We start from the raw sequence: 20,935 nt of genomic DNA, 5'->3' as shown, positions 1-20,935 counted from the left end.
TCCTGTCGCCGGCGGCGCTAAAGCGGGAGCATCGCCAACAAGGACGAGAAGGAGCAAGAGGTGTCAGAGGGTTTCTTATGATGATGCTTTGAAGACTGGTCCAAACTCTGGTTCTATCCTATGGAGGCTGCAAGACCTGTTGAGTCTTTCCAGTAACTTTCTGTTTTTATTTCAGATTTCCAGCTTCCATAGTATTTTGCTTTTGTTGTTATTGGGTATCTGGCTGTTTGGTGATGCATCCTGTAGGTGGATCAGAGCTGGCTTTTGGTACAAAGTGGTAACTGAATAGGGAGACTAGATTTTCTAAAGTCAGAATTGGGACACCCTGGGAAGGCAGCACGCCATTATGAAGCACATGTAGGGTGGGTAACCAATAGAAGGAATCTGGGGGTGGGTCAGTTGGAGGGAGGTAGGCAGGCATGTGGTGACATCTCCCAGAATATGTCCACCCAAGTTGGCAACCCAAAAGGCACCCAATTATTGAGGACAAAAGTCACAAACCACTGTTACAGAATCTATAGAATCTTGAAAGATAACCAATGCATCCACTATTTCTAGGGCCACTTCCTCAAGTGCTCTGGGATGTAGATTATCAAGCTTTGGGGATTTATTGGTCTTCAATCCCATAAATTTCCCCAACACCATTTCTCCACTAATATTGATTTTGTTCAGTTCCTCCCAATCACTAAACCTTGTGTTCCCCAACATTTCTGGTATGTTATTTGTGTCCTTTGTGAAGACAGAACCAAAGTATGTATTTAATTTGTCATGATGTGGAGATGCCGGCGTTGGACTGGGGTAAACACAGTAAGAGTTTTAACAACACCAGGTTAAAGTCCAACAGGTTTATTTGGTAGCAAATACCATTAGCTTTCTGAGTGCTGCTCCTTCGTCAGATGGAGCAGAATTCCACTCCACTTCCACTGACGAAGGAATAGCGCTCCGAAAGCTAATGGTATTTGCTACCAAATAAACCTGTTGGACTTTAACCTGGTGTTGTTAAAACTCTTACTGTGTTTAATTTGTCAGCCATTTCTTTGTTCCCCATTATAAATTTCCCTGTTTCTGACTGTAGGAGACCGACACTTGTCTGCACCAATCTTTTTCTGTTCACATACCTATAGAAACTTTTACAGTCAGTTTTTATGTTTTCCCCCAAGCTTACTCTATTTTGCAACATTAACTCTGCTTCTCTCTCTCCATAGATGTTACTAGACCAACTGATTCTTTCTAGGACTTTCTATTTTCATGCCATTTTGCAGCTACTATTTTTGGCAACCTGGGCGTGTTTGACACACGGTAAGCTCATCACTATGATTAAAGTTTCCAAAGAAAACGCTTGAGAAATCCATACAGGTAGAGTTTCTGTTTCCCGATTATGGAGCGCAAACCATTCATCTTCAGGAATAGAGTCATAAAGTCTTAGAACCATACAGTACAGAAGAGCCCTTCAGCCCTTTGAGTCTGCACCAACACATTAGAAACACCTGAACTCCCACCTAATCGCATCTGTCAGCACTTTGAACTTGGAACTCAAAACATTTACCCAAATGTCCAGAGAGTGTCACATAGTTTGCTAAAAATCAGGGTTAGAAATCTCTATCGAGGAAAGGGATTTTACTGATGTATTACTGGCTATGTAAAGGATTGTGTTCAGCTCTCTGTTGCTTGTTCAATTAACTTTATCCATCAAGCTGCTTGCTTATTTGGTTATATGAGGCTGAGTGTGAAGAATCTAAGCTTCCATTGAGATCTGTCCCTCCAGTTCTTTTAGTTGCCAGGTTGAATGGTCAATCAACTCCCAAGCTTCTTCAGGCAAAGGGATTGAATTCCCAATCTACAACAAAAAGTTGAATTAGTTTCAACCTTCTATCTTCAGGCCAAACAGCTATTTTGATGCATGGATTGATAAACATTGGCTAGGATACCAGGGATAATGCCCCGACTCATCCTAAATATAAAGGGATCTTTTGCATTCAACTGAAGGCAGCTAGGCCTCAGTTTAATGCTAATGCCCCATCTGAAAACAGTCTGCTTATCGGCATACCATCAAGCACCTTAAACGTTCAGTCCCTCCACCACTGACGCACAGTGTACCATCTACAAGAAGTACTTTGCAATTCACGAATGTTCCTTCAGCAGCACCTTACAAATCCATGACCTCTACCGCCTCGAAGAAAAAGGCAGCAGATCCATGAGAACACCACTGAGGCACACACCATCCTGATTTTGATCTGATTTGGTTTATTATTGTCACATCTATTGGTGTACGGTGAAAAGTATTGTTTTTTTGCGCACTATACAGACAACGCATACCGTTCATAGAGAAGGAAAGGAGACTGTAACACTACATTCTGCACTGTCATAGCTAAGGTGTAGAGAAAGATCAATTCAATGCAATGTAGGTCCATTCAAAAGTTTGATGGCAGCAGGGAAGAAACTGTTCTTGAGTTGGTTGGTATGTGACTCAGACTTTTGTATCTTTTTCCTGACGGAAGAGAGAATGTCCGGGGTGCATGGGGTCCTTAATTATGCTGGCTGCTTTTCCAAGGCAGCGGGAAGTGTAGACAGTGTCAATGGGTGGGAGGCTGGTTTGAGTGATGGACTGGGCTTCGTTCACGATCTTTTGTAGTTCCTTGTCTTGGGCAGAGCAGGAGCCATACCAAGCTGTGATACAACCAGAAAGAATTTTTTCTATGGTGCATCTGTAAACGTTGGTGAGAGTCGTAGTGGACAAACCAAATTTCCTTAGTCTTCTGAGAAAGCAGAAGCTGTGGGTTCTCTTGACTATAGTGTCAGCATTGGGGGACCAGGACAGGTTGTTGGTGATCTGGACACCTAAAAACTTGAAGCTCTCGACCGTTTCTACTTCATCCCCATTGATGTAGACAGGGGCATGTTCTCCACTAGTTGGAAATATACCACTGTTCCTTCACTACCGCTGGGTCAAAATCCTGGAACTCCCTCCCTAACAACATTATGGGAATACCTGCACCAGATGAAGTGCAGAGGTTCAAGAAGGGACCTCACCACTGCCTTCTCAAAGGCAATTAGTGATGGGACATAAGTGCTGGTCTTGCTAGTAACGCTGACATCCCATGAAAGGATTTTTTTATAAAAAGCATTCTACTAGAGCATCAACCTTTTATTTTGTACTCAAGTGCTAGAGTTGGATTTGAACCCACAATCTCCTAGATTCAGAGGTGAAAATGCTACACGACTCCTGGACACCTGTATCCAGCCCCAGGAGCGGCTCTCAGAATACTGTTCAACTTAGGGACCCTATTCCCAGTACTTCCTGATGTTTGGATCCACTTCCCGTTGCTTCCAGATCTCAATTCAGGTGGCACCCAGTGAGACTATAGTCAGTGTCCCTGTGAACATAAATTGCCTTAATTGTTCTGTCCTTGCATAACCTATTTCACTAAGTGTAAGACCATAGTAAATCTGCTTCCATAAATAAAGTACCCGTGCTCTGAATGCTGTATTCTATATCTCTGGCCAGTTTTGCATTGCCTCATTCCCTTTTGCTCCAGCCATTATTGTGGTGTTTGTACATTCGGCCAACTAAATGTAACATTCTGGAATTTCCTCCCTAAATGTCTTTGCTACTCCACCACTGTCTTTTAGGTCCCTTCATTAGAAAGAAACACCTCTTTGTCAAAGCTATTGAACACGTCAAATATTTGATTTGATTTATCATTGTCACATATATTAGCATACAGTGAAAAGTATTGTTTCTTACGTGCTATACAGACAGAGCATACCATTCATAGAGAAATCATAGAAACCCTACAGTACAGAAAGAGGCCATTCGGCCCATCGAGTCTGCACCGATGACAATCCCACCCAAACCCTACCCCCATATCCCATCCACTAATCCCTCTAACCTACACATCTCGGGACACTAAGGGGCAATTTTAGGATGGCCAATCAACCTAACCCACACATCTTTGGACTGTGGGAGGAAGCCAGAGCACCCGGAGGAAACCCACGTAGACACGAGGAGAATGTGCAAACTCCACACAGACAGTGACCCAAGCCAGGAATCGAACCCAGGTCCCTGGAGCTATGAAGCAGCAGTGCTAACCACTGTGCTACCGTGCCGCCCCCAAAGAAGGAAAGAGAGAGTGCAGAATGTTATGTTACAGTCATAGCTAGGGTGTAGAGAAAGATCAACTTAATGCAAGGTCGGTCAATTCAAAAGTCTGACAGCAGCAGGGAAGAAGCTGTTCTTGAGTCGGTTGGTACATGACCTCAGACTTTTTATTTCCTTCTTTGACTTAATTGACATCTTCACAGATTTCCGACTGTGCAAAAGGAGGCCATTCGGCCTATCGAGCCTGCACTAACAACAATCCCACCCTGGACCTATCCCCATAACCCCACATATTCACCCTGCTAGTCCACACTAAGGGTCAATTTAGCATAGCCAATCAACCTAACCCGCACATCTTTGGACTGTGGGAGGAAACCGGAAAAAGCTTCTGTCGAATGTTTTGAAGCATTTTCAGATGTTAACTACGGCCAAATGAATGCAATTTATTGTTGTATAAAGCATGATTCAGAAATAAGGATTAACTGGGACTCGGCCTCGTTCCCTTGTGATTTTCCTGGAACTACCCAGATATCAAGAATCTTCAAGTTTAGGCTGCTGAATTGATTGAGCTGCTTCCCCATTCCATTCCCTAAGTGACAATTGAAGACTCTGTTGGCAGTTCAAAGCAACACCAGTGAAGGAGAAAAAAGGATCTTGAGTTTGTTTTCCATACGAAAAGCAGAAGGTGCTGGCGAATCTCAGCAGGTCTGGCAGAGTGGGTGGGTGAGTGAGAGTGATTGAGTCTGGTTTTGGTTTTGAGTCTGGGTGTGTGTGAGTGGATGCGATTGTGTGTGGGCTAGTGTGTGTGTGTGCCTGTGAGTGGGTGGGTTAGTGTGGGTGAGTGCCAGTGAGTGGGTGGGTTAGTGTGGGTGAGTGCCAGTGAGTGGGTGGGTTAAGGGTGAGTGCCAGTGAGTGGGTGGGTGAGTGTGGGTGAGTGCCAGGAGTGAGTGGGTTAAGGGTGAATGCCAGTGTGTGGGTGGGTTAGTGTGGGTGAGTGCCAGTGGGTGGGTTAAGGGTGGGTGAGTGCCAGTGGGTGAGTGGGTTAGTGTGGGTGAGTGCCAGTGGGTGGGTTAAGGGTGGGTGAGTGCCAGTGGGTGAGTGGGTTAAGGGTGAGTGCCAGTGTGTGGGTGGGTTAGTGTGGGTGAGTGCCAGTGTGTGGGTGGGTTAGTGTGGGTGAGTGCCAGTGTTTGGTGGGTTAGTGTGGGTGAGTGGGTTAAGGGTGAATGCCAGTGAGTGGGTGGGTGAGTGTCAGTGAGTGGGTGGGTTAGTGTGGGTGAGTGCCAGTCAGTGTGTGGGTGAGTGTCAGTGTGTGGGTGGGTTAGTGTGGGTGGGTTAAGGGTGAATGCCAGTGTGTGGGTGGGTTAGTGTGGGTGAATGCCAGTGGGTGGGTTAAGGGTGGGTGAGTGGGTTAAGGGTGAGTGTCAGTGTGTGGGTGGGTTAGTGTGGGTGGGTTAAGGGTGAGTGTCAGTGTGTGGGTGGAGAGTGTGTTGAGTCTGGTTTTGAGTTTGGCGTTTCCGCGCCTCCAGGCAGCGCGCGGCCGCCGTCGCCGAGCTGTTTGTCTGCGGGCGGCGCGCGTTCGGCGGCCGGAGAACAATCTGGAGAGTGAGGTAACCGGGAATGGGGAGAGAACCGGGAAAACCACCGGGAATGGGGGAGAGAACCGGGAAAACCACCGGGAATGGGGGAGAGAACCGGGAAAACCACCGGGAATGGGGGAGAGAACCGGGAAAACCACCGGGAATGGGAGAGAGAACCGGGAAATCCACCGCGAATGGGAGAGAGAATCGGGAAATCCACCGGGAATGTGGGAGAGAACCGGGAAAACCACCGGGAATGTGGGAGAGAACCGGGAATGGGAGAGAGAACCGGGAAATCCACCGGGAATGTGGGAGAGAACTGGGAAAACCACCGGGAATGGGGGAGAAAACCGGGATAACCACTGGGAATGGGGGGGGGGGGGGGGATAGACCCGGGAAAACCACCAGGGATGGGGGGAATAGACTGGGCAGAACCGGGAATGGGAAAAACTGAGAATAGACCGGAATAAGAGGACTGTGTGGAGTTTGCACATTCTCCCCATGTCTGCGTGGGTTTTCTCCGGGTGCTCCGGTTTCCTCCCACAGTCCAAAGCTGTGCGGGTTAGGTTGATTGGCCATGCTAAATTGCCCCTTAGTGTCCTGGGATGTGTAGATTAGAGGGATTAGTGGGTAAAATATGTCGGGATTTGGGGGTAGGGCCTGGGTGGGATTGTGGTCGGTGCAGACTCGATGGGCAAAATGGCCTCTTTCTGTACTGTAGGGTTTCTATGAATTCTATGAAAAACTTGTAATAGGGGAAAATCAGGATATACCCGAGATAACCTGGGAAAATAACCGGGAATGACCCAGGAGGTGGTGGAATTGTTTAAAAACCCAGGAATAGACTGGGGGAAATTGGGAATAGACTGAGGAAAATTGGCAATAACCCTGAGGAAGCTTAGGAAGAGAGCGGGGGGGGGGGGGAGGGGAAACCAGGAATACTGGGGAGACCTGCAAAACCCAGTGGAGCAGGACTGGGAATAACGAATCCCCCGGGACAGGGGGAACACAGGGATGAACCTGGGAAGGTGAAGTCCGGGAAATACTTGAGGAGTGAGAGGGATCCCAGGTGGAGTGGAAGCAGGAAGGGCAGGAAATGGGGGAGGGGAGGGAGAGTCATAGGATTTGGTGGTTTTAGTTGTGGGGTGGTCAGGAGCTTGGGAGCAGGGGAGAGAGAGAAGGGCAATGGGGGTTGGGAGGGGGATTCGGGAGAGGGCGGTGTGGTCAGGAGAGAAGGGATCATTAGGATGGGGTCAGGGAGGTAAAGGCTGGGACAGTGATCATGGCAAAGGTTTTAGCATAGTGAAGATGGCGGGGGGGGCGGGGTTATGTATGGAGAATTGTCTGTAGAGTGAGGACAGTTTGGTGATCTCTTTGGTAAAACCTGGAGAAGATTGTGGGGTAAGCTAAGGGCAGTATATATCAGACACTTATCTTCTGTGTTTCTATAGCACTTGGGGCGAATGGGATCAAAGGTTATGGGGAGAAAGCAGGATGAGACTATTGAGTTGGACGATCAACCATGATGGTAATGAATGGCGGAACAGGCTTGCAGGGTCAAATGGCCTCCTCCTGCTCCTATCTTCTATGTTTCTCATCAATCCAATAGGAAATTTAGATGCAACTTCTTTCCCCAGTGGTGGTTAGAATGTGAAGCACACTACCATGAGTTGAGACAAATGGCATACATTATTTAAAGGGGAAACCGTTAAAAAAATCCTAATCAGACTGCATTGTCTGGAGTGTGATTTAAAACCACGCTTTCTGACTCTGGTGTGTGTCAAATTATGTGGTAAAATGTTGACCAAATGGGAAGTAATGTCGTTTGAAAAAAGAGGAATTAGCACTGTTTGAGAAGAATGAAAGCCTCGAGCTTTTTTGTTAAAAGCTAAAACATAATGGTCGTTTCTTCAACTGCAAAATCAATTAATTGCTTGAACTGTTGATTTGTAGCGTATTGTCCTGTGATGTTGTGGATTGCATTTTAAAACCTGTATCATGGTTCTCTTTACAATGCTAAAATTAATTAAATTAAAATTAATGACATTGTGCACTGTTTGCCCTGCGAAGATAGAGGTGAGAGCTTTGAGGCAGGGAGAGTAGAAGCGTAAACAGGTTTTAAAACTGAATTCACAGGCTTTTACCTGGTCTGCCTGGTAGTGGTTACATTGTGGAGATGGGCTCGATGTCTGGCGTGTGGGACATCTGGTAATCAATAAACTGTTGTGTCTACAATGCAGAAATTGTCCAAAAAAATTGTTATTGCTATGCACAAAAGATCCCAACTGTTATGTAACAGCTTGTCATATAACAGTTGTGAATTTGATCTTCAGCTGTGGGAAAACTCAAGAATGAATTTCTTCAGAACAACAAATTAAAGGCTCGGTTACACTTTAGATTCATTTTGACCTTGTACAGGAAATCTTTTCCAAAACAGATGTCTCGCTGGTTGCAGACTTTGATCCTCTCTCTTTCTGCTGGTTGCATTCCATGATATAAAAGAATTGGATACTCTGGCACACTTTGGCAGTCTCTCTGATTTTATTTTATTATTGCCACATGTATTGGTATACAGTGCAAAGGAGTTGCTTGCGCGCTATATAGACAAAGCATACTGTTCATAGAGAACATCGGGGAGAAGGAAAGGAGAAGGTGCAGAATATATGGTATGTCCCATAACACTTTATAGCTACTTTGAAGTGTAGTCACTGTTATAATGTAGGAAAGCTACCATTCAATCTGTGTGCAGCCATTCTTAGAAACATCCATGTGATAATGACCAGATATCCTATTTATTACCGATGTTGGCTGGGAGATAAATATTGACCAGGGCATAATTCTCCTACTCTTATTTGAAATAGTGCCATGAGATCTTTCCACATGAGGTTTTTAAAAAAAATACTAAATTTTTAAAGTTACAAAGCCAATGCCGCAGGCCCAAATCCATCTCCTTGCTTACTCCAAAAACCAAATTCAAATTGAATCCAATTCATGGTCCCCACAAGAGAGACAAACAAGGTCCAAGCTGACGAAAAAAGGCATTGTGCTCCTCTTGAGCTTGATTTCATCCTTCCACGTGAGAGGTCAGACAAGGCTACAGTTTAACACCTCCTTTGAGAGATGGAACTTCCTCAGTACTGCACTGGAATGTCAGGCTATGTACAACTGAGCCACAACTATTCATTTTGTTCCAGCTTTTGTCCATAGTTTTTTGCATGTGGTGTATATCTATTTAATCTTGCTGGTTGTCATGTTTTGTTATACCCATTTATTATGACTGCATTTGTCAACTAGAGATAGGAAACTGGATAAGAAACAGACCGAAAATAATTGTGAAATTATTTATAGGCACTCAAATGGTACTTTTTTGGAAATCACAGCTATAACTGGAAATCAGCAATTATCTCCTACTGATTTTGTGTCAGTGCATTTTTATGGTTGACTTCATTTTTTATATATTGCACTGTGATCAGCCTTCAGGCTGGTAGAATAGCCAGAAGCTACTAGTTTATTCATTACATTTTTTGGTTAAATGTAGAATAGATTCATAGACATTTACAACACAGAAGGAGGCCATTTGGCCTATTGTGTCCACGCCCGTCAACAAATATCTGATTACGCTAATCCCACTTTCCAGCACTTGACCCATAGCCCTTAAGGTTACAGCAGCACAAGTGAATCTCTAAATATTTCTTGAATGTTACCAGAGTTTCTGAGTCTACCACCCTTTCAGGCAGTAAGTTCCAGACTTCCACCACCCCGGCTGAAAAAGTTTCTCCTCAACTCCCTTCTTAGTTGTCCACATTAAATTTATGCCCCCTGGTTATTAACCTTGCTACTAATGGAAAAAAAGGCCACCTTATCCACCCTGTCTGTGCCCCTCAGAACTTTATACATTTGTATCAGGTCCCCCTCAACTATTGCTGCTGCATGGAATACAGCCCCAGCTTACCCAATCTTTCCTCAGAGCTCAGACTCTCCAACCTAGCTTCTGGTAAATCTGCTCTGCATCCTCTTCAGTGCAAGCACAACCTTCCTGTAATGTGACCAGAACTGCAAGCAATACTCCAATTGTGGCCTAACCAGCATTTTTATCCAGTTCCAGCATGAAGGGAAGGATCCCATATGTCTTAACCACTTTAACTACCTGGCCTGCCACCTTCTGGGATCTGTGGATGGCATTCCAAGGTCCCGCTTACTTCACTACTTTCCAGATAATATTCTTTGCCTCGTTTGCCCTCCCCAAGTGCATTATCTCTCACTTTTCTGGGTTGAATTCCATTTCCCACCTGACCATTCCATTGATATCCTCCAGCAGTCTATGGCTATCCTCCTCACTATTTGATGCCTTACCAATTTTCATGTCATCCATGAACTTCTTGATCATACGCTCTACATTTAAGTCCAAATCATTAATGTACACCACAAATAGCAATGGCCCCAGCACTGAGCCCTGCACAACCCTACTGAAAACAAACCCCCATGTCACAGAAATGTCTCTCGATCGCTCTGCTTCCTGCCTCTCAACCAATTTTGGATCCAATGTGCCACTTTTCTTTGGATTCCATGGGCCTTTATTTTCTCGACCAGTTTACCATGAAGGACCTTATCAAAATGCATTACCCTCATCCACATGCCTAGTTATCTCAAAAACGTTGATTAAATTTGTCAAACACAACCTTCCCTTAACAAATCCACGCTGACGATCCCTGATTTATCGCGATCTATCCAAGTGCTGATATATTCTGTCCCTCAGAATTCTTTCCAGTAACTTGCCCGCCACCAAGGTTAGACTGACTGGCCTAGTCTATTCCAATCTCCCTTTTATAATAATGGGACAATGTTAGCAGTCCTCTGGCACCTCGTCTGTGAGAAGTTTAACAACACCAGGTTAAAGTCCAACAGGTTTATATGGTAGCAAATGTCACTAGCTTTCGGAGCGCTGCCCCTTCGTTAGGTGGAGTGGAGAAATGTTCACAAACAGGGCCTACAGAGACACAAACTCAATTTACAGAATAATGATTGGAATGCAGTCTTTACAGATAATCAAGTCTTAAAAGTACAAACAATGTGAGTGAAGAGAGCATTAAGCACAGGTTAAAGAGATGTGTATTGTCTCCAGGCAGGACAGCCAGTGAGATTCTGCAAGTCCAGGCAAGCTGTGGGGGTTACAGATAGTGTGACATGAACCCAAGATCCTGGTTGAGGCCGTCCTCATGTGTGCGGAACTTGGCTATCAGTTTCTGCTCAGCGACTCTGCGCTGTCGTGTGTCGTGAAGGCCGCCTTGGAGAACGCTTACGCGAAGATCAGAGGCCGAATGCCCGTGACCGCTGAAGTGCTCCCCAACAGGAAGAGAACAGTCTTGCCTGGTGATTGTCGAGCGGTGTTCATTCATCCGTTGTCGTAGCGTCTGCATGGTTTCCCCAATGTACCATGCCTCGGGACATCCTTTCCTGCAGCGTATCAGGTAGACAACATTGGCCGAGTTGCAAGAGTATGTACTGTGTACCTGGTGGATGGTGTTCTCACGTGAGATGATGGCATCTGTGTCAATGATCCGGCACATCGTGCAGAGGTTGCTGTGGCAGGGTTGTGTGGTGTCGTGGTCACTGTACTCCAGAAGGCTGGGTAGTTTGCTGTGGGTAAGTGTTCTCCAAGGCGGCCTTCACGACACACGACAATGCAGAGTCGCTGAGCAGAAACTGATAGCCAAGTTCCGCACACATGAGGACAGCCTCAACTGGGATCTTGGGTTCATGTCACACTATCTGTAACCCCCACAGCTTGCCTGGACTTTCAGAATCTCACTGGCTGTCCTGCCTGGAGACAATACACATCTCTTTAACCTGTGCTTAATGCTCTCTCCACTCACATTGTTTCTACCTTTGAGACCTTGATTATCTGTAAAGACTGCATTCCAATCATTATTCTGTAAATTGAGTTTGTGTCTCTGTATGCCCTGTTTGTGAGCATTTCTCCACTCCACCTGACGAAAGGGCAGCGCTCCGAAAGCTAGTGGCATTTGCTACCAAATAAACCTGTTAAACTTCTTACTGTGTTTACCCCAGTCCAACGCCGGCATCTCCACATCATGACCTTACCTGTGGCCAGAAAGGATTTGAAAATTACTCCCAGTGCCCTGATATCTCCTCTTTTGCCTCCTTCAACACCCTGGGAGACATCTCATCTGGGGCTGTAGATTTATTCGCTTTTAAAGCTCTAAACCTGCTAGTACCTTCTCTCTCTTTTTCTAAGTTAATTTCCTCTAATGTTTCACAGGCTCCCCACTGATGTCTACACCTGCGTCTTTCCTTTGTGAAGACCGATGCAAAGTATTCATTTGAGGACTGTATCCACATCTTCCAGATCCACTAATTGGCCCTACTCTTTCTTTAGTTATTTTCTTGTTCTTTATATATATATTTAAAAATATTTATTCTACCCAAAGGTTTTTCATGCACCATTAGCTTTCCTAATTTCCTTTCAAGTTCCTCTTTGCACTGTTTATACTCCTCTAGGGACTCTGCTGTATTGAGCCGAAAGCTAAATTTTGTTTCTTAATCCTGACTTTTAAGTCCCTGGACATCCAAGGTTCTCTGGTCTTGATCCTTGGAATGGCTCCAGTTGATTTGCAAGAGACTGAGATTGCAGAGTCTGATTGCTTCTGCAAAGTAATGTTGTTTACCTGACATCCTACATTTTATTGCACACTATTTGATATGGCACTGCACTGTTTATCACAGCACGTGGAGTAAACATCATTGCAAATGAGTTATGTGAGTCACTCCATGACTAATTAACACAGAGGCCCTCTTGTTCTGGTCAAACACTCAAGAATCTGGTAAACTAGTGTATCTAGTGAGTTTGGTGGAAGGAGAACATTAGGAGTTTCACTAGCCTATGATTTAATTGTCTTTGGGCAACATTAGGTAACTATGGGCTGCTGTTCTGAGACGAGGTAAAAGACTGATGTTCTTTGGAACAAACATGCTCAAATTGTTTTCTTAGCCCCCAATCTTTGTTACTCCAGTGCATCGACTAGCTGAAATAGTTCCAGCACAAAACAAGACCATTCAGCTCCACTTTTATATACCAATGTTTATGCTTCATACGAGCTTCCTGCCAACCATCTTTATCTAACCTCATCAGCATATCCTTCTGTACCTTTCTCCCTCATGTGTTTATATATTTTTCCCTTAAATGAATCTATACTACTTGCCTCAACTACCCCCTGTGGTAGTAAGTTCTACATTCTCACCACTCTCTGGGTAAATTTGTTTCTTCTGAGTTTTCTATTTAATTATTAATGAATACCATACATTTATGGCCTTCTGTTCTGGTCGTGCCTGCAAATAGCTACAGCTTAAACCCTTCATAATTTTGAACATTTTTATCAGGTTTCCCGTCAGTCTTTCTTCTCAAGAGGCCCAACCTGTTGGGTGTAACCGCTCAGTTCTGAGGTTGTTCTCGTGAATTAATTTTGCATTTTTCCAATGCTCTGAAGTCCTTCCTATAATATAGATATTGGAACTGTTCATAGTGCTGCAATGTGGTCCAAGGTTTTATACAAATTTAACAGTAATTGCACGAATCAATTTCCCTAATTAATTATAAATTATGAATGATCTCCCCCATTTCTATCTTAAATGTTTTCATTTCCTTTTTTGGATCTTTTCTTCTGATGTAATGTGTACCATGCAGTTTGCCTGGTAAATGCCAAGACACAGTCATTTAATATTGTTGCCATTTTCCTGTCATTACCTGTGAATTTATCGTGTGTATCCATTATACCTAGGGGCCCTATACTTATTCTATTAGGGACCTAACGCTTATCCAAATTTTGCTTTGATTATTTGTGTCTCAGATGTTCTATTTTTATATTCCTTGATCCAATTTCGTCATTTGTTTCCCTGATTTTATTAACTTAATTCCTAACTACTTCGTATTCCTTTTGTCATTCTCTGTCCATGTGCATGCATCTTATTTTAGTTTCAATTTTACCCTAATTTATTTAGCCATTATATGCTAGTTTGTTCTTTTTAGTATTTGTTTGGGACATTCTTGATTATTGTTTTAATTATTTACCATTCTTTGTCAGTGAATGTTTCCAATTTATTTTTCGTCGTTTCATTCTCATCTACTATTTTGAATTTATTACTTTGTGCTTTGTCTTACTCAGAGCAGCACAGCATAATTTTTTCATTAATTTACTTGTTTCTCGAGATGTGGGCGTAGCTGATGAGGCCAACATTTTGTTGCCCATCCCTAATTGCCCTTGAACTGAATGGCTTGCTGGGCTATTTCAGAGGGTAGTTAAAAGTCAACCATATTGCTGTGGATCTGGAGTTACGCGTAAGTCAGACCAAGTCAGGATGGAAGATTTCCTGCCCTAAAGGGTAACCAGATGGGTTTATATGATAATCAATGATAGTTTCATGGTCACCATTACTGAGATGAGCTTTCAGTTCCAGAATTGTTAATTGAATTTATACTCTATGCCGTGGAAGATTTGAACCCATGCTTCCAGACCATTAGCCTGGGTCTCTGTATTACTCATCCAGTAAGAAGTTTAACAACACCAGGTTAAAGTCCAACAGGTTTATTTGGTAGCAAAAGCCACACAAGCTTTCGGAGCTCCAAGCCCCTTCTTCAGGTGAGTCCTGAAGGGGCTTGGAGCTCCGAAAGCTTGTGTGGCTTTTGCTACCAAATAAACCTGTTGGACTTTAACCTGGTGTTGTTAAACTTCTTGCTGTGTTTACCCCAGTCCAACGCCAGCATCTCCACATCATGACTAATCCAGTGACATGACCTTCTTCCCATGAAGATTGTTAAACACAGCTTTGCTTTTTCCCCCCCTGAACTTGCTTCCACATTTGAATCAAACATATAAATATTTTATTTTGAGCTGCATTCAGTAACATGCATGTTCCTTTTTTAAAAGGATTTTCCCTTTCCTCTTGCAGAAAGACATAGAATTCTGCCTATAACCTGTTCTGGATGGTCTATTGATGCTCTTGCAACATGTTTGTAGTGGACATCACTCCATAATTCTGTCATTGTGACCAGTGAAGAGTTGTTCAACTCTGGTCTAATTTGTTGATGAAATGTAGCTAACAAAATATCCTGTTTCACAATGATTGAAGGATTCAAATCACAGATTTTTTTCAGTACAAAAAGTGGCCATTCAGCCTATTGTGTCTGTGCTGGCTTTCTGAATGAAGAGTCTACATAATGCCACTCCCCTGCCTTCTTTCCGTAACACAGTACCACCACCTTTTTCAGATAACAAACCAAATCTCTCTTGAATGTCTCAATTGAATCTGCCTTCACCACATTCTCAAACAATGCACTCTAGATTTTAGCCACTCGCTGTATGAACAAAATTATGCTCATGTCTCCATTGCCTCTTTTGCTGATTACTTTAAATCATCACCCTCTTCTAGATTCTTCTGCCAATGGGAACAGTTTCACCCCATCCACTCTATCCAGAACCTACTACTTTAGCTGAAAGTTTTTCAGAGCCAATAAAGTACATTTTGAAGTGTCCTCCCTATTGTAATAGAGAAAATGTGCTGGCCAATTTGCAGTTGGGAAATTACCACTGTCGCGGGGCCTGATCATATGTTGCTTTTCGGCAAGGGGAGCTGAATGTGTAACCTTCCTGCTTGAGCAGCTGCTGTGTTACCCACTGCTTGGGACTGCAGACATCTTCGAGCAAACAATGCCAGCTTGCTCAAACTGTGGGCACTGCAAGCCACCCTTTTGGATAATGACTCAAAACAGGATAGTTTGTATACAGAGCAAGTGCACTGGCAGCAATGTTCAGCATTTCTTCTATAGCAAACCAAATACAGCAAATCAGATTTTTCTTTCTGCTGGGAAACTGGACATGTTTGTCACCCAATAATAGTGGCAGGTACTGAGAGTTAAGCACGTCTCTGCACTGCCACATCAAATAGTCCATCTTAACTTGTCAGCATGGTGGCACAGAGGTTAGCACTGCTGCCTCACAGTGCCAGGGAACCCGGGTTCAATTCTGGCCTTGGGTGACTGTGTGGATTTTGCATGTTCTTCCCGTGTCTTCGTGGGTTTCCTCCTGCAGTTCAAAGATGTGTGGGTTAGATTGATTGGCCATGCTAAGTTGACCCTTAGTGTCAGGGGGAATTATCAGGGTAAATACGTGGGGCTATGGGAATAGGGCATTGCTGTCAGTGCAAGCTTGATGGGCCGAATGGCCACCTTCTGCACTGTAGGGATTCTATGATTCTAAACATGGCATGGGCAAAATGTCCGATAAAGATCCCAAATGCCTTCAGAGCAAACCACCCTGCAACGCTAGTATGAATGGTAGCATGTCTGTTGATCCTGTGATTGTTGCAAGTACATTTCAAAAATGCTTCTTTGGAAGTAAAATGCATTAGGATGGTGTGGTTATGAAAGGTTTTGATTTGATTTATTATTGTCACATGTATTAACATACAGTGAAAAGTATTTTTTCTTGCGCGCTGTACAGATAAAACATACCGTTCATAGAGAAGGAAACAAGGGAGTGCAGAATGTAGTGTTACAGCCATAGCTAGGGTGTCGAGAAAGATCAACTTAATGCAAGGTAAGTCCATTCAAAAGTCTGACAGCAGCAGGGAAGAAGCTGTTCTTGAGTCGGTTGGTACGTGACCTCAGACTTTTGTATCTTTTTCCTGAAGGAAGAAGGTGGAAGAGAGAATGTCTGGGGTGTGTGGGGCCCTTAATTATGCTGGCTGCTTTGTCGAGGCAACAGGAAGTGTAGACAGAGTCAATGGATGGGAGGCTGGTTTGCGTGATGGATTGGGCTACATTTACAACCTTTTGTAGTTCCTTGTGGTCTTGGGCAGAGCAGGAGCCATACCAAGCTGTGATACAACCAGAAAGAATGCGTTCTATGGTGCATCTGTAAAGGTTGGTGAGAGTCGTAACTGACATGCCAAATTTCGTTAGTCTTCTGAGAAAATAGAGGCATTGGTGGGCTTCCTGAACCATAGTGTCGGCATGGGGGGACCAGGACAGGTTGTTGGTGATCTGGACACCTAAAAACTTGAAGCTCTCGACCCTTTCTACTTCGTCCCCATTGATGTAGACAGGGGCATGTTCTCCTTTACGCTTCCTCAAGTCGATGACAATCTCTTTCATTTTGTTGACATTGAGGGAGAGATTATTGTTGCTGCACCAGTTCACCAGATTCTCTATCTCATTCCTGTACTCTGTCTCGTCATTGTTTGAGATCTGACCCACTATGGTGGCGTCGTCAGCAAACTTGAAAATTGAATTGGAGGGGAATTTGGCCACACAGTCACGTGTTTAAGGATTATAGTGGGGGGGCTGAGACCACAATTGAGGCCCTTATTTGATCTTTTTTCTCTTTTTTCCTGTCTTAAGTGAGCAACAAAAGCTGCGTAAAATCTTGTAATAAAGACAGTGGCCTTTAATTTTATTTGCCATGTCACATAAGTGGGGTGATGGTTATAAAAGTTATTGCAATACGGCATCCGTTGTTGCATGAATAAAACTTTCCATAGTCCTAATTGATTAAATTGAACCGACCGTTTTATGGAAGGAAAAGCACAAATGATACTTGGAATTGTTGACTCTGACTTGTTTTACAGCCCTGTTAAAACTGGAAGCTGCCTTGGGATTTTTTTGACAATTTGTGATCAGAATTTTCCAGCTGTGGTTATATTTGGACATGCATAATCAAAGGCAAACAAAATGTTTGTTTAATCAGCCTAAACAAAGTGTAATCTGGTTAATACATGGCATAACCACTATCTCACGAAATATTAACTTAGGAAAATACCAAAGTTTCTTGTTTTGCAGTTGCACCGTATGAAAAGCTACGGCCAGAATTTTCGAGCCGCTCGTGCCGCGCTGCGGCTGCAAGCGACCGTGGAGAATTTGGCACTCAGCCAAATCTCCGCTCGCTGCAGCGGGGCCAGAAAATCCCGCCGACGTGATTGGCCGGAAAATTCCCCCCCTATTTATTTTTGTGTTATCCATCTCTCTCTTTCCCACCTTCCTGTTTCCCTCTTACTTCTGTGAGCCACATGCTAAATGCAGCCAAGAGAGTGGGTAGGTGACCTGTGCCAAAGCTACTGCCAGATCTGTTCAGTCAGAGGCAATCATCAGCCATTTGGAGAGAGTTTCCTCCTTTACTTTCTTCTTGAGCACATATTGAAATTAGAAACTTGACTTGCGATGGGAGTTCTGTGTGCGAACAGGGTGACGGCAACGTGCAGCATGTTCGAACACTCTGGATACAAAAAGGGTTTGGAACCAGTATAACTTTAGTTGACTTTAGTCAACTAAAACCAAAGCTATATTTCTTAAAGTTAATGGCCTTAGACAGAGAATCCATGACAGAGAGCTTTGTTTCCCTCTTGTTTTATGATGCCATCTTTTTTTTTAAGTTTATTAGTGTCACAAGTAGGCTTACATTAACATTGCAATAAAGTTACTGTGAAAATCCCCTAGTCGCCACATTCCGGCACCTGTTCGGGTACACTGAGGGAGAATTTTAGCATGGCCAATGCACCTAACCAGCATGTCTTTTGGACTGTGGGAGAGAACCGGAGCTCCCGGAGGAAACCCACGCAGACACGGGGAGAACGTGCAAACTCCACACAGACAGTAACCCGAGGCCGGAATCTAAACCTCTTGATAAGATCTACCATGTGACAGAAACTCCTATCTGGTTAAAGAAAACAACCTGCCTTTATACAGTACCTCTCCAGAAAGCACATTACAACCAATTAAGAGTTTTTGAAGTGTAGTCATTGCTTTAATAGAGGAAACTTGGCCGCCATTTTGTGCATAGCAAGGTCCCACAAACAGTAATGAAATGTATGACTAGATAGTCTGCTCTTTAATGAAGTTGGTTGAGGGACAAATATTAGCGAGGATGCAGAAGAACTCCTCTACTCTTTGAAATTGTGGCATGGGATGCTTTGCTCCTGTGGAGCAGCTTAACATCTCATCCAAATGGTGCCAGCTCTGACTCTCTACGATTCTCTCAGTACTACAGCGGAGTGTCAGCCTTCATTTTATGCTCATGTCTCTGGAGTGGACCTTGAAGCACAGCACTCTGACTCAACTGAGCTGTGATTGTTACGATTAGCCATTATTCTTCGTGAAAGTTACTATCTCTCGTTTCCCATTCACACTATTTTTGGCAGAGAATCCAGGTGGCTGTTTTAAGTGCTCTGCTAACGCCTACCTGAATCTGGTTGTTGGGAAGGTGTATGAGAGTCGTATGGTGATAACTGCCTTTTCTTTCTGCCCCTTCACTAGGGAACTGCTTGGTTTGCAATCTCGTGACTTGTATCTAAGTATTGAGGAAATCACTGCATTTCTTTGCATAGTGAAATAGAAATTGTAGTTTCTGTTTTTAATAATATTCTGTCACTGTAACTGCCTGTAAGATTTCAGACAGCTTTGACGTTTTGCTATTTCACAGTTTACTTTGCAAAATACCCAAAACAATTGTAATCAGATTTACCTTTTTGGGCAAATAACCAGGGATCCACCTACTATGAAAAGCTGGTGCCTTTAAATATAGCTTTGCCTCAAAGACTTTGCAGTGAGTCAGCCTGTGATCTTTCAGAAGGGCCTTAGGAAATGTGTTTAATTCCTAGAGAAGTTTCAGCATCATTCCTTACTTTTGAAACATTATCTAACTCCCTAACTTTAGAGTTTCTCTATGTCCCAGAAGCTGGATGGCATCTTTACAGAGGCAAGATTCGAGTGCAAGGGATGAAGCGCCATCAGCCAAAAAATGCAGGTAGAGTATTCACTTTGTAATAACATCCAACCTGCTGATGCAATTATTGTCTTGTGTTTCCAAATTGACTGCAGAAACGACCTGTTTTGAGATTTTAAAAAAATGTATTGTTAGGTGTAAGAAACTAGTGGTGAACCCAGATATCTAAGAAACAGAAATTGTACAGCGAGTAGAGCACTATGTAAAAGCAAAAGATACGTTAATGTAGAGTGCAACCCACCAGTAGGGCGTTGTATGCCACTGATGAAAGATTAAGATTTGGGTATAACCATGGGCCATTTTTTACATTGAAATCCAAGGTTTTGGTTTTACAAACTGGCTTTTTTGCATTGCTCTCTGGCGTTTCTTTTGATCTTAAAAGTGAGGGGTGGGAGGTTTAGGAGGGAGTTTGAGGAAAAGCTTTTTTACTCAGAGGGTGGTGATAGTTTGGAATGCATTGCCTGGAAGGGTGGTGGAGGCGGGATGCCTCGCATCCTTCAAAAAGTACCTGGATGAGTACTGGGCATGCCATAACATTCAAGGCTATGGGCCAAGTACTGGCAAGTCAGGGCATTTCATGCGTCGGTGCAGACTCGATGGGCCGAAAGGCCTCTTCTGCTCTGTAGTATTCTGTGATCTTTTGCTTCTGTGCAGGGCCAGGCACAGAAGAATAATCTGAATCAGACTCTTCCAATGGATCTGCAGAAAAAGTGCACTTGATAAAAAATAACCTTAAGTAAAATTATTTTAATTTTTGAGTTTGAAATCGAAGTATTTACTTCACCACCCCCACCCCCTCAATTCACATCTGATCCAAATCTAAATGGTTAGAGCTAAATAACATGGCTGGTAGAAGTTGGACATGTGCTCCACAATCTTTATGGTTATCTTGGAGATAAGGAGCAATTCTATTTTTCTTTCATCTTCTGAGGTGTTTTTGAGCTGTGGTTTATTGTTTGACTCAGGAAGATGAATGTGTTGAATAGAGTCCATGGTCAGTACTATTGTATATGATTTATAGGGGAACAGGTTTTGTTGTCTAATCTTCCTCATTTCCATGTTTGTACGTAATCTATGGGATTTGGTTTCCACCTATGCCTTTCCGGTATTGATTCTCTTCCCCTCCCCCATACACTGTACACTCCACTTGAAAAAGAGCTGGAACTCCGATCTCCAAACGTAGTATTGGATTTTGAGAATCTTAACGACTCCAAAATATGTTGGAAACATCCAGATGGTAGGAAATTATCTCACGGTTAGAATTTATTTCTACTTTTCTCAGCCGGATGTCTAAATGTTGTTGGTGTGCCGGTTCTCTGCACAGCAGAGGGTAAAATATGGCTTTGTTTCCCTGGTTTCCCCTGTATGTTGTCAATTTTGGATGTGAGCATCAGGTGCTTCTCCTCAGGATTGGGGAGGTCAGGGTGTAATCTTGCGCTGAGTATGTCACTGAGTCAGACAGGGTAAGA

At 43.6% G+C, this 20,935-nt stretch overlaps 1 protein-coding gene across 7 annotated transcripts in view; it reads left to right on the top strand.

Annotated features, from left to right (window-relative positions):
* Positions 1-62: 62 nt before the first annotated feature.
* The window catches only part of fam118b (family with sequence similarity 118 member B), a 49,869-nt gene continuing 28,996 nt past the window's right edge, over positions 63-20,935 (top strand). Inside the window, exons 1-3 of one of the 7 annotated variants that reach the window (XM_078198829.1) lie at positions 5,635-5,706; positions 19,398-19,487; positions 20,623-20,703. In XM_078198829.1, coding sequence (XP_078054955.1) covers positions 20,684-20,703 — 20 coding nt within the window. In that variant the 5' untranslated portion in view covers positions 5,635-5,706; positions 19,398-19,487; positions 20,623-20,683. Of the gene's footprint in view, positions 153-1,280; positions 1,300-5,634; positions 5,707-19,397; positions 19,488-20,622; positions 20,704-20,935 lie in introns of those variants that run through there. The other 6 variants (XM_078198830.1, XM_078198824.1, XM_078198828.1 and 3 more) reach the window with 6 other exon arrangements.

This window comes from Mustelus asterias, chromosome 27, assembly GCF_964213995.1.
Source record: "Mustelus asterias chromosome 27, sMusAst1.hap1.1, whole genome shotgun sequence".
NCBI classification, from domain to species: Eukaryota; Metazoa; Chordata; class Chondrichthyes; order Carcharhiniformes; family Triakidae; genus Mustelus; species Mustelus asterias.
Note: the sequence above shows the minus strand (reverse complement) of the source record. Positions and strands in the feature narration are given on the sequence as shown.